Genomic DNA, 26,317 nt, shown 5'->3' on the forward strand with positions numbered 1-26,317 from the left:
TGTGAGGGAGGCGCCTCGGGGAAGAGGCGGAGTGGAGATGGGAAGAGGCGGAGCAGTGGTGGGAAGAGGCGGAGTCAGGGCGGGGTCTAGGGCGAGAGGCGGAGCGGAGGTGGGAAGAGGCGGAGTCAGGTCAGGGCATAGGGGGAGAAACGGAGCGGTGGTGGGAAGAGGCGGAGTCAGGGCGGGGCCTAGGGGAAGAGGCAGAGTGGAGGTGGGAAGAGGTGGAGTCAGGGCGGGGTCTAGGGGGAGAGGCGGAGCGGAGGTGGGAAGAGGCGGAGTCAGGGCGGGGTCTAGGGGGAGAGGCGGAGCGGAGGTGGGGAGAGGTGGAGTCAGGGCGGGGTCTAGGGGTAGAGGCGGAGCGGAGGTGGGAAGAGGCGAAGTCAGGTCGGGGCCTAGGGGGAGAGACGGAGCGGTGGTGGGAAGAGGCGGAGTCAGGGCAGGGCCTAGGGGAAGAGGTGGAGCGGTGGTGGGAAGAGGCGGCATCAGGGCAGGGCCTGGGGGAAGAGGCGGAGCGGTGGTGAGAAGAGGCGGAGTCAGGGCAAGGCCTGGGGGAAGAGGCAGCGTGAGGAAGAGGCCTAGGGGGAGAGGCGGAGCGGAGGTGGGAAGAGGCGGAGTCAGGGTGGGGCCTAGGGGAAGAGGCGGAGCAGAGGTGGGAAGAGGCGGATGTGAGGGAGGCACCTAGGGGAAGAGGCGGAGTGGAGATGGGAAGAGGCGGAGCGGTGGTGAGAAGAGGCGGATTCAGGGCAAGGCCTGGGGGAAGAGGCGGCGTGAGGAAGAGGCCTAGGCGGAGAGGCGGAGCGGAGGTGGGAAGAGGCGGAGTCAGGGTGGGGCCTAGGGGAAGAGGCGGAGCAGACGTGGGAAGAGGCGGATGTGAGGGAGGCGCCTAGGGGAAGAGGCGGAGTGGAGATGGGAAGAGGCGGAGTCAGGGCGGGTCCTAGGGGAAGAGGCGGAGCGGAGGTGGGAAGAGGCGGAGTCAGGGTGGGGCCTAGGGGAAGAGGCGGAGCAGAGGTGGGAAGAGGCGGATGTGAGGGAGGCGCCTAGGGGAAGAGGCGGAGTGGAGATGGGAAGAGGCGGAGCGGTGGTGAGAAGAGGCTGAGTCAGGGCAAGGCCTGGGGGAAGAGGCGGCGTGAGGAAGAGGCCTAGGCGGAGAGGCAGAGCGGAGGTGGGAAGAGGCGGAGTCAGGGCGGGGCCTAGGGGGAGAGGCAGAGCGGTGGTGGGAAGAGGTGGAGTCAGGGTGGGGCCTAGGGGAAGAGGCGGAGCAGAGGTGGGAAGAGGCGGATGTGAGGGAGGCGCCTAGGGGAAGAGGCAGAGCGGAGATGGGAAGAGGCGGAGCAGTGGTGGGAAGAGGTGGAGTCAGGGCGGGGCCTGGGGGAAGGAGTGGAGGTGGAGTCAGGGCGGAGCGGTGGTGGGAAGAGGCGGAGTCAGGGTGGGGCCTAGGGGAAGAGGCGGAGTGGAGGTGGGAAGAGGTGGAATGAGGACGGGGCCTGGGGGAAGAGGAGGAGTGGAGGTGGGAAGAGGTGGAGTCAGGGTGGGGCCTGGGGGAAGGAGTGGAGGTGGAGTCAGGGCGGAGCGGTGGTGGGAAGAGGCGGAGTCAGGGCGAGGCCTAGGCGGAGAGGCGGAGCGGAGGTGGGAAGAGGCGGAGTCAGGGCGGGGCCTAGGGGGAGAGGCAGAGCGGTGGTGGGAAGAGGCGGAGTCAGGGTGGGGCCTAGGGGAAGAGGCGGAGTGGAGGTGGGAAGAGGTGGAATGAGGACGGGGCCTGGGGGAAGAGGCGGAGTGGAGGTGGGAAGAGGTGGAGTCAGGGAGGGGCCTGGGGGAAGGAGTGGAGGTGGAGTCAGGGCGGAGCGGTGGTGGGAAGAGGCGGAGTTAGGGCGAGGCCTGGGGGAAGAGGCGGAGCGGAGGTGGGAAGAGGCGGAGTCAGGGCGGGGCCTAGGGGGAGAGGCAGAGCGGAGGTGGGAAGAGGCGGAGTCAGGGTGGGGCCTAGGGGAACAGGCGGAGCAGAGGTGGGAAGAGGCGGATGTGAGGGAGGCGCCTAGGGGAAGAGGCAGAGTGGAGATGGGAAGAGGCGGAGCAGTGGTGGGAAGAGGTGGAGTCAGGGTGGGGCCTGGGGGAAGGAGTGGAGGTGGAGTCAGGGCGGAGCGGTGGTGGGAAGAGGCGGAGTCAGGGTGGGGCCTAGGGGAAGAGGCGGAGTGGAGGTGGGAAGAGGTGGAGTCAGGGAGGGGCCTGGGGGAAGGAGTGGAGGTGGAGTCAGGGCGGAGCGGTGGTGGGAAGAGGCGGAGTCAGGGCGAGGCCTGGGGGAAGAGGCGGAGCGGAGGTGGGAAGAGGCGGAGTCAGGGCGGGGCCTAGGGGGAGAGGCAGAGCGGAGGTGGGAAGAGGCAGAGTCAGGGTGGGGCCTAGGGGAAGAGGCGGAGCAGAGGTGGGAAGAGGCGGATGTGAGGGAGGCGCCTAGGGGAAGAGGCAGAGCGGAGATGGGAAGAGGCGGAGCAGTGGTGGGAAGAGGTGGAGTCAGGGCGGGGCCTGGGGGAAGGAGTGGAGGTGGAGTCAGGGCGGAGCGGTGGTGGGAAGAGGCGGAGTCAGGGCAAGGCCTGGGGGAAGAGGCGGCGTGAGGAAGAGGCCTAGGCGGAGAGGCGGAGCGGAGGTGGGAAGAGGCGGAGTCAGGGAGGGGCCTAGGGGGAGAGGCAGAGCGGTGGTGGGAAGAGGTGGAGTCAGGGTGGGGCCTAGGGGAAGAGGCGGAGCAGAGGTGGGAAGAGGCGGATGTGAGGGAGGCGCCTAGGGGAAGAGGCAGAGCGGAGATGGGAAGAGGCGGAGCAGTGGTGGGAAGAGGTGGAGTCAGGGCGGGGCCTGGGGGAAGGAGTGGAGGTGGAGTCAGGGCGGAGCGGTGGTGGGAAGAGGCGGAGTCAGGGTGGGGCCTAGGGGAAGAGGCGGAGTGGAGGTGGGAAGAGGTGGAATGAGGACGGGGCCTGGGGGAAGAGGAGGAGTGGAGGTGGGAAGAGGTGGAGTCAGGGTGGGGCCTGGGGGAAGGAGTGGAGGTGGAGTCAGGGCGGAGCTGTGGTGGGAAGAGGCGGAGTCAGGGCGAGGCCTGGGGGAAGAGGCGGAGCGGAGGTGGGAAGAGGTGGAGTCAGGGCGGGGCCTAGGGGAAGAGGCGGAGCGGAGGTGGGAAAAGGTGGAGTCAGGACGGGGCCTAGGGGAAGAGGCGGAGTGAGGCCGGGGTCCCGTGGAAGAGGCAGAGCACTGGTGGGAAGTTGGGGAGTGAAGGGGGCGGGGCCTGGGGGAAGAGACAATTTACCCCGCCCCAGGGCCCACGCCACCCCTCCTCTTCCTGCTCCACCCCTGCCCCCCATTCTCCTCCTTCCCCGCCCCCATTCCACCACTTCCTCCAAGGCCCTGTTCCACCTCTTTCTGCCCCTGCTCCACTCCACCCCCCACCGCCCCTTCCCCCAAACTCCTGCACTCTCCGCTCCCGAGCAGAGTTAGGCAACAGTTGAGTGTGTGTGTTTTAGGATTGTTGGCATCTACGAGTCAGATTCAGGTATCTAAAGTGAAATTAGCAGCTGGGCATCTAAATCTTTTTGTGCATCTAGCCCCTAACGCCTAACCTGCTTTGCCAACCCCTATCTGCACCCTCAGGTGCCTAATACCTTAAAAATCTAACCCAAAGTCATTTTTTAAACAATACTTTTGAAAGACTTACTGAAAATCTAATGGGATTTAAAAATCAGTTTAATATAATCTGGGTCCCCAAGCACTCAAATACCTTAATCAGAACCATACGGGGCTTTAAAGGGTATCACTCCATGGCAGGGTCTGACAGTCAGTGCAGAATGTCTGATCAGACCCATCGTTAATGATTATTGATAAGCCAGAAAGAGATTGACTTTTCTCAGAAAATGTGTTCCGTGCTCTAGGGGTAAGAGCTGTAATTCTGGGGAAGAACAATCTGTGTTTCATACATAACAGAAGTTGAATTCCTGCTTCAAGGGCAGAGCCTCGGTCTCTCAGCCACCAGGAGATGCTGCCCCCTCCCCTCATCATTCCCCCTGGGGCGTCACTCGTAGCCCGTTAGATTTCAGGGTCGCTCCTGACACTTACAAAATCCTTGCGTTGGCTGTTCTGCATATTTAGACTCTAAGCTCTTTCCCTTAGGAGCTGTCTCTCATGATGTGTAGATACAGCACCTAGCACAACACAGCCTTAGTCTTCTGTAGAGCCTCTGGCTGCTGCTGTGTTACAAATTATCATGGTATTAACTGAGACAAAATTATTTTGAAACCAGACAAGAAGGAATTTGAGGAAAGTTTTGCTTTGAGGACCAGGCCGAGTTTCAACAGGGAGAAAGAAAAGGAGGACTTGTGGCACCTTAGAGACTAAAAAATTTATCTGAGCATAAGCTTTCATGAGCTACAGCTCACTTCATCGGATGCATTCTCCCAAACCCACACATCTAACCTCCCAGTACTGCCAAACCTTAATCACATGCTTAATTGTACCACTGCCCATAGCCCCAGTGCTTTAAACGGGTCTGAGCTAGAATGGCCGGTGGGAAGGCTGAGCGAGCCGGGGTTTGGGGATGAAACCAGCTCAGAGCAGAACCACTGTAGCCATATTCTCCGTATAGAAATCTGTCAGTATACGGCCTGTAACTGAGTCTATGACAAGGCAGAGCTGAGACTGTATGAGTGACCTCACTGTGCATTTCCGTAGCAGACCAGGCTCGCTCTGCATTTTCTGGTAACCTCCCCTCCGAATCCGGTGGGTAGTTAATGGAAAACAAGGACACAGTGTGAGAAACTAAATTCTAGTTTATTATGACCGAGGAGAAACAGACTCCTGTCCCCCACCCCAGCTCAGCACGGGACTTTGCATCGCAGCCCAGCACACTGCTGCGCCCAAATCCCCCACGCACCCGCAACAGAGCAACATTTACCGACTGGTGGAAAAGGGCAGAGAATCCAGGAGAGATGCTGGGACCAGTCACAAAGCAAGCACTCCGAGGGCAGGGAATCCATGAAGCAGAGGTTAGACGGATGCAGTGTGGGGTTAAGGGGGGGCAGAGAGAGCTGCTGTCATCCCCACACTGGACACTGGTAGATGGGGAGGGGCGATGAGCTGGGCTGTCAGGCTCCTCATCTACTTCTGGCCTCAATGATGGGGGTCAATCTGGCTTCAACATGGGCCCAGGCCTGTTGGTTTCCCCAGCTTCTTTCTTGTCTCAGGAGATGCAGCCCCCTCCCCGATCATTCATCTCGGGGCATCATTTGTAGCCTTTAGATTTGAGGGATGGCTTCACCCAGCACTCACAGGGCAGTTCCTGTCTCTCTCTGGCATTGGTGCAGCAAGTTCACAGTCTTCAGCCTCCACTCTCTGGATGTCAAGAGAAAAATCTGCAGTTTCCCAACTCTGTTTCCCTGCCCTCTCCCGGTGCATCTCACATCTCTGCAGGGATCAGGCAGTAAATCCATGTCCCGCTCGGTCTCGGCCTCTCGGAGTGTGAATCTAGCACTCACCCTCAGTGTTCCTGCTGACAGATATTGAGACTTTTCATTGTTCAAACACACGAAAATCTTATGACAATGGGAAAGAATGGTTAAAATAAAACAAAGAAAGGACTCTTCTGGCAATTGATCCTTTGTCTCATAAAGTCCTCAATAAACCTGCTACATCCTGTCAAAGTAAACTAATATCCAAATATGTGACCAAACGGCCTTCAGGAAGAGACAGAAACCAACACGACAAGGTGCACTACAAAATACTTGCAGGTTCATAAAGTGAAATCCCACAGAACTCTAACTCCCCAAAGAAGGAAACCCAGTTTATTCATTTTCTTCTGAACTGGCTAAACCTGCTGTACTCAGCACCTCCTCATTATTTTGTTGGGTCATTTACAAAAGTTTTAACATCGTCCTAATGCAAAAATAACAATAAAAAAACCCAGACCCCAAACCTGAACATCTACAAAGCCCAGAAGCTACTTTAACAATAGATGAGGGATTGGCAACCTTTGGCTCCCAGCCTGCCAGGGTAAGCCGCTGGCGGGCCGCGAGATGCTTTGTTTACCTGAGTGCCCACTGGCAGAGCCGCTCGCAGCTACCAGTGGCTGCGGTTCACCGTTCCCGGCCAGTGGGGGCTGCAGGAAGAGCGGCCAGCATGTCTCTCGGCCCGCGCTTACTATGACGGACCAGGAGCCAAAGATTGCTGACCTCTGCAATAGATGAAAGCGGGGATTTTAGCTCAGAAAGATCAGCCAGAGGTTTGGGGTTCATTTGAATTCCCCCTCCAGGTCTGGGACACTCATCTCTAGCCCTAAGGAGTCTGAGTCAGGATCAAAGAAATCAGAGTGTGGTTCCTAAGCACGGAGAGCACAGAACGTTGTGGTAAGTGCCATGCTGGGAGGACAGTGCACTCCTTGGCTTTGCACTCCTACAGTGGTGTGCACGCACATGCAGGGCACTTCCTGAGCTGGGTCTCACGGCGCAGACCTAATCTCCGCGTCTGTGTCTGTCTGCAGCAGGATGTGGCCCTTCCTGTATGTGTGACAGAGCAGGCTGGAGAGCCCGGCTTGGCAGGGCAGGGGGCCCTGGCTGAATGGGCAGGCTCAGTGGAACCCCAGTACCTCAGGTGGCATACCCAGACCGGCAGGGCAACCCGTCGGAGGGCTGATCGGGGCTTCTCCTCCTCTGCCTGGGGCTAGCTTAGACCAGGCAAAGCCAGAGGGTCACTGATCAGCTTAGGGTCAGCTGCTGCCAGAACCTGCCCCCAGAGACGGGCAGATGGATTCAGTTAGCATATAAGCCTGTTTGTCAGCCTGAGACAGAATTTGGGGGTTGACTTTTTGATACTCTTACATTTTATACTAATATGTGTAAACAAAGGACAAGGACCCCATGTTTTACATTTGCCCACAAGCAGATGGGGTGAGAAGAGCTGGAACTAAAGTGTTACTGGGCATAGCTGGAATGGAATATATGAGCGCACACCTGACAACTGCCTCAACTCTTTCTCTCAAAGCAAGGTCAAGCAACAAGTCAGGAGGGGAAAGGAGGGATGAGGGAGAGGTAAAAGACTAAAAGACCAAAGAAATACCTGTCCCTAACTGGAGAACAACCTCACTCCTCCCATGGGGTACAAAAGAGGGGACATGAAGACCCCAACTCATGACCCTCGAGAACAAAACACGACCATAACTTGTAAGGGATATGACTAGGGGTGTGCACTGCAGGTCTATTTGGGCCTGCTAAGAAGGAGGAAGGGGAAGGGGAATGGTAATTGGGGAATGGGAGACTGGAGGACTGGGAACAGGGAATGGAAAATGAGAATGGGGAATTGGGACACAGGCAAAGCTCTGAGGCGTCAGGGCCGGGAAGGGGGGGATGTGGGGTAAAGGCTCTGCAGCGTCAGGGCCGGAAAGGGGGGGACGCAGGGTAAAGGCTCTGCAGCGTCAGGGCCGGAAAGGGGGGGACGCAGGGTAAAGGCTCTATCGGCGTATAGGGATAAGCCTGACTGGTGTGAAGGGTGCAAAATATGCTTGCTTGGAAACTAACCCCAATAAACATTGAATTGTCTGCCCTTCGGCCTTCTGGTCTGCTCTCTGTCTGTGAGACAAGAACCAGGGAAGCAGGTGAAGGGAAAAGCCCTCTAACAGATACCTGGGAGCCAAATGCCACCAATGCATGTGGGAATTAGGAAATGGAGTTTTTACTATGGCCAGCTCTAGTTAGGGCACTGAGGGAATTTCTCTCCTGTGTGGAGGAGTCTCTGATGTTCACTGTGGTGTTACCTCCAACAGAAGCATTTTCCATGCTAAGGACACATAAAAGGGCTCTTCTCTGTGTGGATTTACTGAGGCTTGATGCCGTGTGAGCACCAGATAAAGCTTCCCCCACATTCAAGCTCCTTCTTCTGTGAATTATGCGATGAGGAATAAAGTGTGAGCTCAGACTGAATCTCTTCTTGCAGTTATTGAAGCTTTTCCCATAATCCAAGCATTTATGGGTTCTCTCTCTTGTGTGGGTTGTCTGATGTGAAGCAAGGTTTGATCTTCAAATGAAAATTTTTCCACAGTTGAGGCATTTATAGATTCTGTCCCATGTGAATTCTTCAATTTTTATGAAGTTATGAGCGGGGACTGAAACTTTTCCAATCATCTAAGCATTTATGGGGTTTTTCTCTTGTGTGGATTGTCGAATAAGGAGTGAGTGCTGACAGAAGCCTTCCTCACAGTGGAGGCATTTATATGGTTTCTCTCCTATGTGGGTTTTCTGATGTACAATAAGGGCGGATGGTGCACTGAAGCTTTTCCCACAGACCAAGCATTTACAGGGTTTCTCTCCCATGTGCAGTCTCCGATGGGCAGTAAGATTTGAGCTCTGACTGAAGCTTTTCCCACAGTCCAAGCATTTATAGGGTTTCTCCCCTGTGTGGGTCCTCTGATGTGTAATGAGGGCTGATGGTGCACTGAAACTTGTCCCACACTCAAGGCATTTATAGGGTTTCTCTCCCGTGTGAGTTCTCTGATGTGTAATGAGGGCTGATGGTGCACTGAAACTTTTCCCACACTCAAGACATTTATGTGGTCCCTCTCCTGTGTGGATCCTCCCATGGCTAGTAAGATGTGAGCGCTGACTGAAACTTTTCTCACAGTATAAGCATTTATAGGGTTTCTCTCCCGTGTGAGTTCTCTGATGCGTAATGAGGGCTGATGGTGCATTGCAACTTTTCCCACACTCAAGGCATTTATATGGTCCCTCTCCCGTGTGGATTCTGCCATGGCTAATAAGGCCTGAGTGTTGACTGAAACTTTTCTCACAGTACAAGCATTTATAGGGTTTCTCCCCTGTGTGGATCCTCTGATGTGCAGTAAGGGCTGATGGGCCACTGAAACTTTTCCCACAGTACAAGCATTTATGTGTTCCCTCTCCTGTGTGGATTCTCCCATGGCTATTAAGATGTGAACGCTGGCTGAAACTTTTCCCACAGTCCAGGCATGTATAGGGTCTCTCTCCTGTGTGGATTCTCCTATGGTTTATAAGTCTTGAGTGCAGACTGAAGCTTTTCCCACAGTCCAAGCATTTATAGGGTTTCTCCCCCGTGTGAGTTCTCTGATGCACAATAAGGGCTGATGATACACTGAAACCTTTCCCACATGCAAGGCATTTATAGGGTTTCTCTCCTGTATGAATTCTCCTATGGCTAATAAGGCTTGAGCTCTGACTGAAGCTTTTCCCACACTCCAAGCACTTATAGGGTTTCTCTCCTGTGTGGATCCTCTGATGTGCAGTAAGGGCTGATGGTCCGCTGAAACTTTTCCCACAGTATAAGCATTTATGTGGGCCGTCTCCTGTGTGGATTCTCCCATGGCTTGTAAGATGTGAGCGCTGACTGAAAGTTTTCCCACAGTGCAGGCATTTAAATGGTCTCTCTCCCGTGTGGGTTCTCTGATGTATAATAAGGACTGATGATGTACTGAAACTTTTCCCACATTCAAGGCATTTGTATGGTCCCTCTCCCGTGTGGGTTCTCCCATGGCTAATAAGGCCTGAGCACTGACTGAAGCTTTTCCCACACTCAAGGCATTTATACGGTTTCTCTCCCGTGTGCAGTCTCCGATGGGTAGTAAGGTTTGAGATCCAGCTGAAGCTTTTTCCACAGTCCAAGCATTTATAGGGTTTCTTTTCCCTGGGATTTGACTGTGGGGCTGTGGTTTCTTTGGAATCCTTGTCTCCTCCCTCACATTCAAAGGATTCATGCACTTGCTTTCTTGGATGGTTTCCCAGCTTCCTCTCTGACCTGTCCCAATTACTCCAGACTTTTCTCTGTTCCAAGCACTGGGGAAAATTCCCATCTGCTCTTCTCAAAAAATTTTCCTGCAGCTCCACTTGCTCAGGACCTTCCTGTTGTGGATTCCCCTCCTCGTTCTCACTTGTCTCATCACCATCTGGGGGAGAGAGAGAATCCAGGCACGAGTCAGTGCCTGGGCTGGCAGAAAGGACACAAAGGGAAGTAGCAAAGAGGGAAAACACAACACAGTAACAGTGGGGGAGACTGAGAAATTGGATTCTGCCTCCACATCCCATCCAAACACTCCCAGGGAAGTGAAGTCAGGGAGAAAACTCCTGACAGCGAACAGGCTGGGTGGGAAGCCATGAGCGATACCTGCCATGAGATGACACCTGCCGACCAGAGCCTGACCTGGGTGAGATGAGGCAGAACTGAGGGGGGCTCACACAAGATTTTTGCGGTTTTCAGCTTTTTCCATATAGTTTCTGAGTCAGTGTCACTGACTCCTCACCTGTGCGGGTGCCTCTTGGGATCTTCCTTTCCTCGAAGACCTGGAGATCTGGGACCCATGGCTCTTCCCCTGCTTCCAGCTGGGCTATCAGGTCAGGTTTGGGAAAGGGGAGTCCTGCTCAGAAAGTGAAATCAGGCATGAGCAGAATGCACTGAGGATTGGTGGCGTATTTTTCACAAAGGGCACATCTGAAGTTTCAAATGACCCCATGCTTTCCTGGGGGGTTGCGGGATGTGAACAGATGGAAACATGGTCACTGAGTCCCCGTGGGAGAGGCCGATGTCTGGTGGAGGAGGACTTATCACACCCTCACTAGGAATTTTCAGGATCTTTGTCCTCTGGGGGACTTGCTGAGGCACCATACAGCTCCGGCGTTAAACACCTGCCTATGTCTGAACCCCGAGAGGCCAGAGCCCTCCCCAGAGATGGAGCTAATCCCATGAAGGGAAGTACACAGAGATCCTGCGTTTGAGCGAGAATTAATGCAGAGGGGATAATACACTGCTCCTGCCCCCATGATAGCTGAAGGGATGGGGATGAATTAGCATGTCCATTAGGTCCATGACTCCCCTATCCCATTGGACAGGGTTTGGAGGTGAATGCTCCCTCCTATGGGCTACGTGACCCACTCCCCTGTAATCTAAGTGACCAGGGAAGAACCTGACCAGAGGCAGAAATCCAGGCCCCATGGCTTCACATAGCTGAGGGGACAGGAATCCTTACCCAGCGTGGTCACAGTCTCATAGTTCTCCTGCATGACGTCTCTGTAGAGGGCTCTCTGAGAGGGGTCCAGCAGAGCCCCCTGCCCCACGGTGAAATACACAGCCACCTCCTCGAAGGTCACCGGCATCTGAAACAACAGGTGCCCCGCACTCAGTGCCTGCTGCCCCAGACACAATCCCACTGTTCATGGGGGAAGAAACACAACCCTAGGACAGGTCTGGGAGGCCAGAGGAGCAGAATCCCACCCCACCCTGCTCAGAGTGGCCAGGAGGCTGCAGGGAACAGAGAGAAGGGCAGAGCTCCTTGTCCCTCCCAGCAGACAGAGGAGGGCAGGGTCTTCTCATTTACCACCCACCGACTAGGCACAGGTGGAGGTGGGAAGCAGAGCTCTGGGCAAGGAACAGGGACAGGACCTTCAGCACCTTCCCTTTGTATTTCATCACAGTCTCTGCCCAGGGGGTTCAGGCTCCAGCCAAATGCTAGAAAAGAGCAGACTCAACGGAGCAGCAAAGACTGGGTGAGGAAGGGCTGTTTATGCAGAGTCACCTTCCTACCCCTCCCCAGCCCTTACCCCAGAGGTCTTTCCCATCACCTGCAGGCTCAGGAGTTGATGCCGGGAGAGTTTGGGGATGCCCTACTGGGCTTGTTCCAGCCCCAGGAGGACATCCCCCCTCGGCTGGCCATAGAGGGAGGTTTAGTGATGGTCTGTCCCAGCACAGACCCCACTGCGGGAGCAGCGACTGCTCAGACCGGCCTCCCAGATCACAACGGAGGCAGCGGCAGCATCTGCCCCAGGAGACCCAGCGAGCTCCAGGGCTCCAGTATCCCGAGCTCAGAGAGAGGCTGACACCGGCCTCCTCGGCCTGAGCAATGACCAGAGCCTCTGCTGGGAGCAGCTAATGACCGAGTCCCCCTGTGCTGCCCCCACAGCCCCCAGGGACGGTCAGGCCGATGCTGATCTCATTCGCCCATCTGGACCCACAGTGGAACCGGAGACCCAGATCAAACCGGAGTTTCATACATGAACCGGAACCGAACCTGAGCCATAATTTTCTTTTATTGACTGAACCGACTGGGGAAGGGAAGGAAAAGACGGGGGAGGGAGGGACATCAGTTAAAATAAAGAGTCAGCCTTTTTTTAAAAAGAACGAGGGGACTTGTGGCACCTTAGAGACTAACAAATTTATTTGAGCATAAGCTTTCGTGAGCTACAGCTCACTTCATCAGATGCATGCAGTGGAAAATACAGTGGGGAGATTTTATATACACACAGAACATGAAACAATGGGTGTTACCATACACACTGTAACCAGAGTGATCACTTAAGGTGAGCTATAACTAGCAGGAGAGCGGGGGGACACGGGGACCTTTTGTAGTGATAATCAAGGTGGGCCATTTCCAGCAGTTGACAAGAACATCTGAGGAACAGTGTGTGTGTGTGTGTGGGGGGGGGGGGAATAAACATGGGGAAATAGTTTTACTTTGTGTAATGACCCATCCACTCCCAGTCTCTATTCAAGCCTAAGTTAATTGTATCCAGTTTGCAAATTAATTCCAATTCAGCAGTCTCTTGTTGGAGTCTGTTTTTGAAGTTTTTTTGTTGAAGAACTGTCACTTTTAGGTCTCTAATCGAGTGACCAAAGAGATTGAAGTGTTCTCCGACTGGTTTTTGAATGTTATAATTCTTGACATCTGATTTGTGTCCATTTATTGTTTTGCGTAGAGACTGTCCGGTTTGGCCAATGTACATGGCAGAGGGGCATTGCTGGCACATGATGGCATATATCACATTGGTGGATGTGCAGGTGAACGAGCCCCTGATGGTGTGGCTGATGTGATTAGGTCCTATGATGGTGTCCCCTGAATAGATATGTGGACAGAGTTGGCAACGGGCTTTGTTGCAAGGATAGGTTCCTGGGTTAGTGGTTCTGTTGTGTGGTGTGTGGTTGCTGGTCAATATTTGCTTCAGGTTGGGGGGCTGTCTGTAAGCAAGGACAGGCCTGTCTCCAAAGATCTGTGAGAGTGATGGGTCATCTTTCAGGATAGGTTGTCGATCCTGGATGATGAGCTGGAGAGGTTTTAGTTGGGGGCTGAACGTGACGGCTAGTGGCGTTCTGTTATTTTCTTTGTTGGGCCTGTCCTGTAGTCGGTGACTTCTGGGTACTCTTCTGGCTCTATTCAGGGGACACCATCATAGGGCCTAACCACATCAGCCACACTATCAGAGGCTCATTCACCTGCACATCCACCAATGTGATATATGCCATCATGTGCCAGCAATGCCCCTCTGCCATGTACATTGGTCAAACTGGACAGTCTCTACGCAAAAGAATAAATGGACACAAATCAGATGTCAAGAATTATAACATTCAAAAACCAGTCGGAGAACACTTCAATCTCTCGGGTCACTCGATTAGAGACCTAAAGGTGACAATTCTTTAACAAAGAATCTTCAAAAACAGACTCCAACGAGAGACTGCTGAATTGGAATTAATTTGCAAACTGGATACAATTAACTTAGGCTTGAATAGAAACTGGGAGTGGATGGGTCATTACACAAAGTAAAACTATTTCCCCATGTTAATCCTCCCCGCCCACCCCCCACTGTTCCTCAGATGTTCTTGTCAACTGCTGGAAATGGCCCACCTTGATTATCACTACAAAAGGTTTTTTTTCTCTCCTGCTGGTAATAGCTCACCTTACTTGATCACTCTCGTTACAGTATATATGATAACACCCATTGTTTCACGTTCTCTGTGTATATAAATCTCCCCACTGTATTTTCCACTGAATGCATCTGATGAAGTGAGCTGTAGCTCATGAAAGCTTATGCTCAAATAAATTTGTTAGTCTCTTAGGTGCCACAAGTCCTCCTTTTCTTTTTGCGGACACAGACTAACACGGCTGCTACTCTGACACCAGCCTTTTTTAAGCTCAATCTTTAAAATAAATAAATTTTTAAAAAAACCATGTACAGCGATCTTATTTTCATTTAAGAGAGGACAACAGACTAGCCAGTGGGCTGGTGATGACCCCAGAACGGCCTGCCCTAGGACAGCGAGAAGAGAAGGGGGCCAGCCCACAAGACCAGGGAGGGAAAGGGGAAACTTGGGAGCTGCCTGCACACCATGGGAGTCAGAAGGGGGGGCCCAAAGGTAGATGACCCATCTCTGAGATGCCCCCCGGGGAGAGAAGGGGTTGGATGCTCCCTGGGCCGTGAAGTTCACAATAACTCGTCAAGAGCAAGGGTAAAGGTAACGGCTCCCCAAACTTCCCCACTTCAACAGGCCTCCTCCCACCATCACCAGCCCCTGGGGCAGCTCCTCCCTCCAGTTGCCCCACTTGAGGCAGGGTTCGTGCTGCAAACTCCCACTGAAACTGCCTGCAGGGCCAACTCCCAGCCCCTGCTTGGGGCACTGTCTGATACCCACCTTCATGCCCCCCCTCCCTCTCCCTGGAGCTGTTCTCTCTTTTCACCCATCCTGGCTATAGCAGGCTCACATCCAGAGCCACTTTTTGCCTGGGGGGCAGGCCAGTCTGCCTGCAGCACCGTGTGTTCCTGCTGATGCCGCTGACCCAACCCTGCTGCAGCAGAGGGTCCCGGGCCGGGGTCTGAGCAACTCTTGGAGCTCCGGGAGTTCTGCCAAGACCTGACCACCTCAGGCCATGAGCTTCACCTGACAGGGTCGGAATGGAAGGCGAAGGAACACTGGGACGTTGCACCCCATAATGCTTTATGGAAATATGCTGATGAGTGTACATGTGACATAACTGGAATATGTTTTATGCTAGATAAGCCATGTAACCTATATTTGCAAAGGTTCTGATCTACTGAATGTATTCCTCCTATTTGTATGCATGGATCATTTGTATATCTGAAGTTACGAGCATTGGCTCTGTGCTTGTATTTAAAATGTTTGCTGTAGGAAGCACATCAGGCAGATTTGGTCAACGTAGTGTGAAGGGGTTATTCAAGTAATTGGGAGCACTTAACTAACAATGGACTTTGGGAGACGCCAATCCAAATCTGAGCTTTCCTGGGAAGGTTCATACTAACACGTAAACAATGGCATTGGCCTGCCAAAAGCCTAATCATTCATAGACACGTGACTTGCCCAGGTGGCTAGAGACCCCATCTTGTGACTGTGATGTTGCACAAGAGAGAGAATATAAAAGGACCTGGAAACCCCTCCATTTTGTCTTCAGCTGGCTCAAAAGATAGCCTCTCCACCCCCAAAGAATACCTGAAAGAAACTGGAACAAAGGACAGTAACTACAGGGGTGAGAGTGATTGCTGGACCCAGACTAGGAAGGAGTCTAGTCTGCTAAAGAAACTTATTGGAACATCTCTGAGGGTGAGATTTACCTGCATTGAGTTTCCTACTGTATTAGGCTTGGACTTGCGTGTTTTTGTTTTATTTTGCTTGGTAATTTACTTCGTTCTGTCTGTTAATACTTGGAGCCACTTAAATCCTATTTTTTATATTTAATAAAATCACTTTTTGCTTATTAATTGACCCAGAGCAAGTAATTAATTCCTGGGGGAGCAAACAGCTGTGCATATCTCTCTATCAGTGTTATAGAGGGCGAACAATTTATGAGTTTACCCTGTATAAGCTGTATACAGAGTAAAATGGATTTATTTGCTCTTTGGATCCCATTGGGAACTGGGTGTCTGGGTGCTAGAAACAGGAGCACTTCTTAAGCTCTTTTCAGTTAAGTCTGCAGCTTGTGGGGGACGTGGTTCAGACCTGGGTCTGTGCTGGAGCAGGCTGGCGTGTCTGGCACAAGGCAGGGTACTGCAGTCCCAAGCTGCCAGGGAAAACGGGCTTAGAGGTAGTCTCATCACATCAGGTGGCAGTCCCAAAGGGGTTTTTTTTGACCCAGCCTGTCACAATTGCACTGATGTCTGAGAGTGACAACAAAGAATTTTTTTCCATATGAACGACTGACCATGGGTAACTTTCTGGTGCATGGTTAAAATGCCAAGTGGAAATATCAAAAATCTCTTCTCCATTTCCTGAATTCTTACTACAGTCAATGAAAACAATTCGAAAGAAATCTGTTGGAACTGACATCTTTCTCTCATATATAAATACCCTGATCCTAGAGAGCCATTCCCACTGTCCGAAGAGGACAAACTCAAGGCAAAATTTAATTTCACCAAAACATGGATGAAGATGGAAATGCTTGAATCAGAAGTCAGAAATAATGATGTCATAGAATCAATGTCAGACAGGTCTGAAATTGAAAAATGAAAGGGAAATTCTGAACGCTTGTCAAATCTCCAAAAAGAAAGTGATATCTGGACAAAGGAAAGCCCAGGAAAGGATTGGGCCAATTTCTGATTCATTTGCATCTGAGCCACATCTCAATAAGAAAACCTGCCAAACTACTGGGAGCATCAGAAAAATGTCAGCATGCCCAAGCTGTATCAACTAGCAAAGCTTGTACTGGCAGTTCCAGCAACACAAGTGTGTGTTGAAAGAACATTTCCAGGCCTCAGATGTGTCCTTTCACTGCAGAGGCCCAACATGACAAAGCAAACATTTAAAGATGTTATATTAGGTTGCTCAAACAAATTGTTCTTCAAAAATAATCGTGTTTATTTGACAACACAAAAACAACAGGACAATTCATGTAAAGTTAAAAAATAAACAGTCAAAAACCAAAACAGTTTCCATTTTAAGTTGCAGTCCTCTTTTTTGAATTTACCTCCACTAAGATTGAAACAGGATTTGAACCAGTAACTGAACTTTTACTTTTGTTTCGAGTGGCTAGAACCAGAAATGAAACCGAACATATTGAATGGAACTGAACCCAAACCTGAACCAAACCTAAATCCCAACTGGGCTCCTTGCCTGCTGTTGCTAGCAGTGACTGGTTTCACACAGAATCCTGCACAGAAATCAGAGCAGGACCCTGTTCAGTCCCGTCAACCTCCAACATTTAACATTCAGGAGTCAGACCCTCAAAATAATGAGATTGTTCCCTACCTCATGGGCTAGGGGAGCTGCCATTGTATCTCTCCCCATCCCTCTCCTGCCTTCTGCCCTCTGGCCCTGCCCTTTCCAGCCAGTCTCCGCTTGCTCCATATTCTCCCTCCAGCCTCCCCACAGCCCCCCTTTCCTTAATCCCCCCTCTCAGAGTTTCCCTCTAGTCCAGCTCTGCTCCCCTGAGCTTCAGAATTCTCCCCCTGCCCCAATACCTGTGTGTTCCCCCAGCCTCCCTTCAGCAGCCCCACATTCCCATGGTTCCCCTCCATCCTGCCCCTTGCCCCCCTCTTGCCCCCTTTCACATCGCTGTTCCCCCCACCCCCCACAGCCAGGACTCGGAGGGCCCGAGCAGCAGCAAGCGAGGCCCTGGGGGCTGGCAAGGAACGTGGGTTGCACCACACCAGAGTCCGTGCAGAGACTGCAATTCACGCCTGCTGCCGGGCTGGGACCGGGCTTGCTCCGCCCGGTGCCTCCTGAGTCCTAGCGAGCTGGATTGCACTGGGTGTGGCCTGGGTGTGTCTGTCTGTTATTGTTATTTTTTATTGTATCATCACCCCCAAGAACTATTTGCACTCTCCCTAACCACTGGACTATCAAGTCATTCGTGCTCTCTTCTTGGCACGTTCCTTATATTCAAATATTTATACAAAGTGGAACAGCTTCAACATGAAAGACTGGTAAGACTCACATCAGAATATCCCATAACCCAGTGGTTAGGGCACTCTCTAGAGAGGTGGGAAATGTCTGTTCAAATTCCTTCTTATGGAGCAGAGAGGGGAATTGAACCTGGATTTCCCAGTGTGATTGATGTGGCAATTTCCTGCAATATCCTTGAAAAACTTTACTGTATTCAGTGTATGTGTTGTTGTTGGCTAGGACTGCATGTACCCTCGCTAGCAGGGAGATGCGACCGGTACAAGACTTGGAAGTTCAAAAGACGATGTTGAAAACATGCCAACCAAATATGGGCTTTTGGGACAGTGAGTGTAAAGTGGATTTCCTGGGGAGAGATTAATGCAAATGACCCAGGTCCGGTTTTGCGAACACCCAGCTTTTTGAAACTGCCCTGAGGAGAGCCATTGTTTGCGGATCACCTGCTCCAAAAGGCGAAGATCGAAGTGTGAGTGTGGTCATGCAGGAGCGCTGGGAATGGCTCCAAGCGCTTGAAGCCTGCCCACACCAGCGCTTTAGAGCGCAGCAAGTCTGAGTGCTTGGGGTGGTGATTTTTCACACCCCTGAGCCAGCAAGGTAGAGCACTACAAAATGTAAGTGTAGACAAACCCTTAGGCTTTTTAGAACGCTGAAACTTGTATTGCTCGCGGGGGGGTGGGGGGGGTGTTTTCACACCTCTGAGTGAGGAAGTTTCAGTGTTGTAAAGGGCCAGTACAGACAAGCCCTAAGACAGATTTGAGCTTGTAGCCATGGAGAAAACCCAGCTGTGGGGTTTGAAGGGCTGACACCTACCAGTGGCCAGGGGGCTGCAGGGAACAAAGAGAAGGGGAGATGGAGGAGTGCGGGGTCTTCTCATTTACCACCTACCTACTAGCCACAGGCTGAATGTGGGAAGCAGAGCTCCATGCAGGGAACAGGGACAGGAATCCCAGCACCCTCCCTTTGTATTTCTCTGCAGTCTCTGCCTAGGGGATTGAGGCTCCAGAACTTTGCTCTGTTTTCCCAGCCTTGTCCAGGGGCTTGTTTCTTGTTTGAGAAATGGGGGAATGTTCACCCCCACCACGGGCCTGTTAATAAATCAGGCCCTAGACTGAGCATGACCCAGCAGGTTTACCAGTCCCTTTTTCCTCCACCTCACCCTGAGCGTTTCCTGACCCTCCCCCTCTACAACAACCCTCCCCAGCAGCTCCCCCAAAATCCCTACCTGAGCTGGATCCACCACAGCCATTTCCCTGTCCCGGCCCCGAGAAAGATGGGACGGTCTGGAGCAAAACGGGGTCGTTATTCTGCAGCCTGTCAGGGCGAGAAGGGAAATTCGGGAGATTTCTGAATTAGTGTTAGTCCATTTCACACCCCGATTCCCCCCAGGCTCTTTCCCTGCAGACACTCTAGACTCTGCCATGCTGGGAGAAGCCTCAGTGACGTCATTACAACACAGACCTGACCCCTACCACTGGGACTAAATCCAGGAGACACATTTACACCCTCCACGGAACAGAGCTTCTGAGCCAAATACTAGAAAAGAGCAGAATCAAAGGAGCCACTTTGGGGTATCACCCCCGACACTGTCCCCAGGGCAGCACATTCCCCCAGTGGCGCGGGGACCAGGCGGAGGCAGGAACTGGCTTTTCCTCTCTCTTCCCCTCACCTTCTTCCCAGGACAGTCACTGCCCTGGGGGGCTGCAGGGAATGGGGCTGGGCAGGGCTGGGAGCCAGGAACCTCCCTCCCCGCATTGCTCCTGCTGCCCCTTCCAGTCTCTCCACTTTCCCAACTGCGCGGAAGAACTGGTCGCTGTCCTGCCATTCCTGGGGGTGTTTCCTCTCCAATAGCTACTGCCACTGGTAACAGGGGGGTGAGTCTGGGAGCGTCGGGGGCCGCAGCTCTGGGACTCACAGTCACCCGGGAACAGACATAGTGTGAAGAGGGGCCATTTATGCAGAGTCACTTTCCTGCGGGCCCTCAGCACTTCCCCCAGGTGTCTTATCACCCGCCATCTCTGGCTCAGGAGTTGATACCAGCAGAGCCCGGGGTTGGTTCCAGCCCCAGGAGGACGTCCCCCCTCGGCTGGGCACAGGGGGTGCTTTAATGATGGTCTGTCCCAGCACAGACCCCACTGGGGGAGCAGCGACTGCTCAGCCCGGCCTCCCAGATCACAACAGAGGCAGCCGCAGCATCTGCCCCAGGAGGCCCAGCGAGCTCCAGGGCTCCAGTATCCCGAGCTCAGAGAGAGGCTGACACCGGCCTCCTAGGCCTGAGCAATGACCAGAGCCTCTGCTGGGGGCAGCTAATGACCGAGCCCCGCTCTGCTGCCCCTGCAGCCCCCAGGGACAGTCAGGTCGATGCTGATTTCATTCGCCCATCTGGACTCACACTGGAATCGTCAAACTGGTATTTCACACATGAACCGGAACCGAATCGCAACCATAAATCTGTGTTACTGACTGAACCCGAATGGAACTGAACAAAAAAAAAAGGGGGGGGGGCCTGGAGGGGCTGTTAACAGTTAAAATAAAGATTCAGCATTTTTTTAAGCTCATTATTAAAAAAACCCAAAAAACTACATATAGCGAAAAGAGAATGAGAAGGGGGCCAGCCCACAAGTGCAGGCTTGGGAGCTGTCTGCCCACCATGGGAGGCAGAAGGGGGCCCAGAAGTAGATGACGCATCTCTGAGATACCCCTGGGGAGAAAAGGGGTTGGCTGTTCCTTGGGCTGTGACGTTCGTAACAACTCTTCAAGCCCAAGGGCAAAGGTAACGGCTCCCCAACCTTCTCCCCTTAGACAGGCCTCCTCCCACCATCCCCACCTCTAGGGCAGCTCCTCCCTCCAGTTGCCCCAGCTGAGGCAGGGCTCATGCTCCAAACTCCCCTCCCCACTGAAGCCACCTGCAGGGCCCGCTCTCCGCCCCTCAGGAGACTGATTAATACTTATTAATGATAATGATTCATGATCTGGAGGATGGCGTGGACTGCACCCTCAGCAAGTTTGCAGATGACACTGAACTGGGACACAAGAATCCCAGGCACCGCTACAGACTAGGGACCGAATGGCTAGGCAGCAGTTCTGCAGAAAAGGACCTAGGGGTGACAGTGGACGAGAAGCTGGATAGGAGTCAACAGTGTGCCCTTGTTGCCAAGAAGGCCAAGAAGGCCAATGGCATTTTGGGCTGTATAAGAAGGGGCATTGCTAGCAGATCGAGGGATGTGATCATTCCCCTCTATTCGACATTGGTGAGGCCTCATCTGGAGTACTGTGTCCAGTTTTGGGCCCCCCATGACAAGAAGGATGTGGAAAAATTGGAAAGCGTCCAGCGGAGGGCAACAAAAATTATTAGGGGACTGGAACACATGACTTATGACGAGAGGCTGAGGGAACGGGGATTATTCAGTCTGCAGAAAAGAAGAATGAGGGGGGATTTGATAGCTGCTTTCAACTACCTGAAAGGGGGTTCCAAAGAGCTCTGCCCTGGAGGAAAATTCCTTCCCAACCCCAAATATGGCGATCAGCTAAACCCTGAGCATATGGGCAAGATTCATCAGCCAGATACTACAGAAAATTCTTTCCTGAGTAACTCAGATCCCACCCCATCTTACATCCCATCACAGGCCATTAGGCCTATTTACCATGAATATTTAATTACCAAAATCATGTTATCCCATCATAACATCTCCTCCATAAACTTATCGAGTTTAATCTTAAAGCCAGATAGATCCTTTGCCCCCACTGCTTCCCTTGGAAGGCTATTACAAAACTTCACTCCTCTGATGGTTAGAAATCTTCATCTAATTTCAAGTCTAAACTTCCTGGTGGCCAGTTTATATCCATTTGTTCTTGTGTCCACATTGGTACTGAGCTTAAATAATTACTCTCCCCCTCCGGTATTTATCCCTCTGATATATTTATAGAGAGCAATCATATCTCCCCTCAATCTTCTTTCGGTTAGGCTAAACAAGCCAAGCTCCTTGAGTCTCCTTTCATAAGACAAGTTTTCCATTCCTTGGATCATCCGAGTAGCCCTTCTCTGTACCTGTTCCAGTTTGAATTCATCCTTCTTAAACATGGGAGACCAGAACTGCACACAGTATTCCAGGTGAGGTCTCACCCATGCCTTGTATAACGGTACTAAAACCTCTTTATCCCTACTGGAAATACCTCTTCTGATGCATCCCAAGACTGCATTAGCTTTTTTCACAGCCATATCACATTGGCGGCTCATAGTCATCCTGTGGTCAACCAATACTCCAAGGTCCTTCTCCTCCTCCATTATTTCTAATTGATGCGTCCCCAGCTTATAACTAAAATTCTTGTTATTAATCCCTAAATGAATGACCTTACACTTCTCACTATTCAATTTCATCCTATTACTATTACTCCAGTTTACAAGGTCATCCAGATCCTCCTGTATGATATCCCAGTCCTTCTCTAAATTGGCAATACCTCCCAGTTTTGTATCATCCGCAAACTTTATGAGCAAACTCCCACTTTTTGTGCCGAGGTCAGTAATAGAAAGATTAAATAAGATTGGTCCCAAAACCGATCCTTGAGGAACTCCACTGGTAACCTCCCTCCAGCCTGACAGTTCACCTTTCAGTAGGACCCGTTGTAGTCTCCCCTTTAACCAATTCCTTATCCACCTTTCAATTTTCATATTGATCCCCATCTTTTCCAATTTAACTAGTAATTCCCCACGTGGCACAGTATCAAACGCCTTACTGAAATCTAGGTAAATTAGATCCACAGCGTTTCCTTTGTCTAAAAAATCTGTTACTTTCTCAAAGAAGATAGGTTGGTTTGGCACGATCTACCTTTTGTAAAACCATGTTGTATTTTGTCCCATTTACTTCAATGTCCTTAACTACTTTCTCCTTCAAAACTTTTTCCAAGACCTGGCACACTACAGATGTCAAACTAACAGGCCTATAGTTACCCGGATCACTTTTTTTCCCTTTCTTAAAAATAGGAACTATATTAGCAATTCTCCAATAAATTTAGTTGGGGACTGGTCCTGCTTTGAGCAGGGGGTGGGACTAGATAACCTCCTGAGGTCCCTTCCAACCCTGATATTCTATGATACCCACCTCCAGTCCCCCAGCCCTACCCCAGAAAAATATGTTTCTCTCATACATATTGTGATGGGATCCCCAGGGTGCAGCCTGGGACTGTGGGACCGCTGTGCCCCCAAAGTCTCTCCAGCCTGGGCTGTCTCTCACAATGCCCTGCTAGTGACCAGCAGCAACCCCGCCAGGTGCTGTTGTCACTCAGCACAACCACATGTGCAGACCCAACGCCCAGCTGGATCGCATGAAAGCTCCCAGGGCCACTCCTGAATCACACAGAGAAAGGCCACAGCAAATCCCCCCAGCTCCCAGCACTGTACCTCAGGAATATGCCGCCTTTGATTGCTCAAGATGAGCAATGCACATTTATTAACTGGTTCACCACTTCAGCAATGGAAAGCGGATCTACACCAGCCTTTGCAAAACCTGAGCAATGTGCCACACACTTCATACAAACTCACTGGTGAAGATAAACAGTAAAACAAATGTACTGACTATAAAAGACAGATTTTAGGTGATATTATGTGACTGGTAACTAACTCTGGCTTTTTAAACTCTCAGCCCAATTAGCAAAGGTGAAAGTAGGCCGGTGCACCCCGGAGCGGCGCCCCGGTAAGAGAGCGGCTGGGGCTCTGGATGCTGCCGACCGACCAGTAAGGTTTCAGTGCTGGTGCTGGGCATGGGCAGCCCACCCCTCTCCTTCTGCCCCCTTTCCCTTCTACCCTCCCCCAAAGGATCCCAACCACCCCCCCCCCCCGTGACTCCCAGCCCCACTGCATGACGGCCAGTGGCAGGGGGTGAGGCCCCAGCCCCAGCGGGCCCGAGCCAGCAGCCCCAGGCCCTGGGTGATGCGGCCACGGCACCCCCAGGCTCCAGCCACAGGACTTGGGTGGCCAGGCAGCGCGGTCCCCAACATCCTGGGGGGTCCAGTGGCCGGGCAGCGTGGTGGCCGCACTCCCAGACCCAAGCTCCCCACAATCACCCCAACCCCCTACCCTGAGCTTGCCTGAGCCCCCCGCCATGTCCCCCAACCTCCTGCCCTGAATCCTGCACACCCCACACCCTCCAATCCTGAGCCCCTCTCCCCAAGGGGGGGGGGGTTGCGATACAACAGTACCCGTAAGAAATTTAAGTTACTTTCCCCCCATTAAACTAGGCAACAACTTGACTAGGCTGTTTTTCTCACCCCCACTGGATATTGCAGTCCTTAATATACAGATTTCACCTTGAAATCTGGGCCAGTCCCCTCAGTTGGAGTCTTCAGAGTGTAACTTGTGGCTTGCAGCGTAGGTGGGTGAAGGAGGAAGGCCAAGCATGGCCCCTGTGTTTGGTTTTTATACCCTTGGTCCATGTGCTTGGAGAATACAAGTCCAGGCACGTCTATACAGTACAAACCAGTATTGCTGAGTTTCTAAGCAAGGTTGAGCAATTCTCCCTACTGTAGCCTCATGAGGGTGAGTCACTGCATTGTAACTCTGTTGCTGGACAATGGCTGGTGATTTCTGTTTAACAGCACCCTTCCAAGGGTTGGTTACCTCCCTTTGTCATTACCTCTGTAAGCCAGTATCTGGGCACCTCCCAAACCCACAGCATATTTTAGTGACAACCATATAACACAATCTCATAACTTCATATGCACTAAAGATATTCGTATTCAGATGGAACAGTGACTTTCAGCCAACCATAACCTTTTCCCTGATACCCCACCTGGCATGCTTTATATGCATTATCACAATTATATCCAGAGGAGGACATATGGGAGTCAGAGGGTGTTCCCCCAAAGTAAAGAATGTCACACACATATCTTGATCCTAATGTCAACCCCCACTGTCAGCAGAGGACAAAGTCAAGGCAAAATTTCATTACACAGAATCAATGTCAGACGGGTCCGAAATTGAAAGATGAAATGGAAATTCTGAACGCTTGTGAAATCTCCAGAAAGAAAGCGATATCTGGACAAAGGAAAGCCCAGGAAAGGGTTGGGCCAATTTCTGATTCATTGAGATGTGGCTCATCTGCAAATAAGAAGAAAACCTGCCCAACTGCTGGGAGCATCAGAAAAATGTCAGCATGCCCAAGCTGTGCCAACTGGCACAAATTGTACTGGCAGGTCCAGCAAGACAAGTGAGTGCTGAAAGAACATTTCCAGGCCTCAGATGTGTCCTTTCACTGCAGAGGTCCGATATGGCAAAGCAACTGTTTAAACAGGTTATCTGAGGTTGTTCAAAGAGTTTGGTTAGGAAAAAATAATCATGTACATTTGACAACAGAAAAACACTCGGAAAACTCATGTAAAGTTAAAGTCACAAAATAAAGAATCAAAAATCAAGACTGTTGGCATTTTAAGTTCCAGCTGTTTTTTGGGGTTTACGTCCACTGAGATTGGGATAGAATTTAAACCTGTCACTGAACTTCTATTTTTGTTTCTTTGGGTGGCTTGAACCACAAATGAAAGGGAACACACTTTGAATGGAACTGAACCCAAACCTGAACCAAACCTAAATAAATCCCAGCTGGGCTCCTTGCCTGCTGTTGCTAGCAGTGACTCTGGTTTCACACAGAATCCTGCACAGAAATCAGAGCAGGGCCCAGTTCAGTCCCGTCAACCTCATTTAAAATTAAGGAGTCAGACCCGCAAATACTGAGATTGTTCCCTACCCCATGGGCTGGGGGAGCTGCCATTGTATCTCTCCCCATCCCCCTCCCGCCTCCCGCCCTCTGGCCCTGCCCTCCCCAGCCAGTCTCTTGCTCCATATTCTCCCTCCAGCCTCCCCACAGCCCCTCCCCCCACACCCCCATTTCCTTCCCTTTATCCCCCCCCCCCCCGAGTTTCCCTCTAGTCCAGCTCTGCTCCCCTGAGCCCCAGAATTCTCCCCCTGGTACCTTTGTGTGTCCCCAGCCGCCCCACATCCCGTGAATCCCTGTCCCCCAATTCCTGACCCCTCCACACCCCTGGGCACCCCCCCGGCCCAGGCAGGGAGCCGGGCCCCCCCGCGGGGAGCAGACGGGCCCCCCGCCCCGCACGGGCTGCACCGGGGGGGGGCAGGTCTCACCTTCGCTCCACGTGGGGCACAGCCGGGGCGGGGCTCGGGGTCCCAGGCGGGGCGGGGGGGGGCCGGGGTCTCTGCACGGGGAGGGTCCCGGGGGGGGCGCGGGAATATCCCGCCCGCAGCCAGGGCCGGGGGCTGGCGAGGACCGTGGGTCGCGTCGCACCGGAGTCGCACCGGAGCCGCCGCCGCGCTGCGCTTCCTGCCGCCGGGCGCTGACCCCGGATGGGTTGTGCCGGGTCTGCCCGGGGCGGGTCCGCACCGCGCACCGCGCCCGGGGCCGGGTGGGGCCGGGCTGGCCACGTCCTCCGCTGCCTTGTTCGTGTCTCCGGCTGTCTGCAAACCGCCCCCCCCCCCCGCAAATTGCACTGCCCCCCCGCCGTGCCCCCCCCCGAGCCGCGCCCCCGCCGGAGGCTGCAGGGAGCGGGGCCCTCCCCCGCGTCCCCGGTGCGCAGCCGGCCACCGGGCGGGCTCCGGGTCGGGGTCTCCCTGCTGCGCCGCTTCTCACCGGCTGCTCCCTTCGCTCGGGCCAGGCCGCTG

General features: G+C 52.7%; 1 protein-coding gene across 1 annotated transcript; it reads right to left on the reverse strand.

Annotated features, from left to right (window-relative positions):
- Window positions 1-4,823: 4,823 nt before the first annotated feature.
- Window positions 4,824-25,823, reverse strand: LOC144271998 (uncharacterized). The gene is made up of 5 exons (XM_077829738.1): window positions 25,784-25,823; window positions 18,878-18,966; window positions 11,006-11,132; window positions 10,283-10,396; window positions 4,824-9,928 (listed from the first exon to the last, which is right to left on the reverse strand). Exons 2-5 carry the CDS (start codon window positions 18,899-18,901, stop codon window positions 8,139-8,141), a joined length of 2,055 nt encoding a protein of 684 aa, XP_077685864.1. The 5' UTR covers window positions 18,902-18,966; window positions 25,784-25,823; the 3' UTR covers window positions 4,824-8,138.
- Between the last annotated feature and the right edge of the window lie 494 nt (window positions 25,824-26,317).

Source organism: Eretmochelys imbricata, chromosome 11, assembly GCF_965152235.1.
Source record: "Eretmochelys imbricata isolate rEreImb1 chromosome 11, rEreImb1.hap1, whole genome shotgun sequence".
In the NCBI taxonomy this organism is placed as follows: Eukaryota; Metazoa; Chordata; order Testudines; family Cheloniidae; genus Eretmochelys; species Eretmochelys imbricata.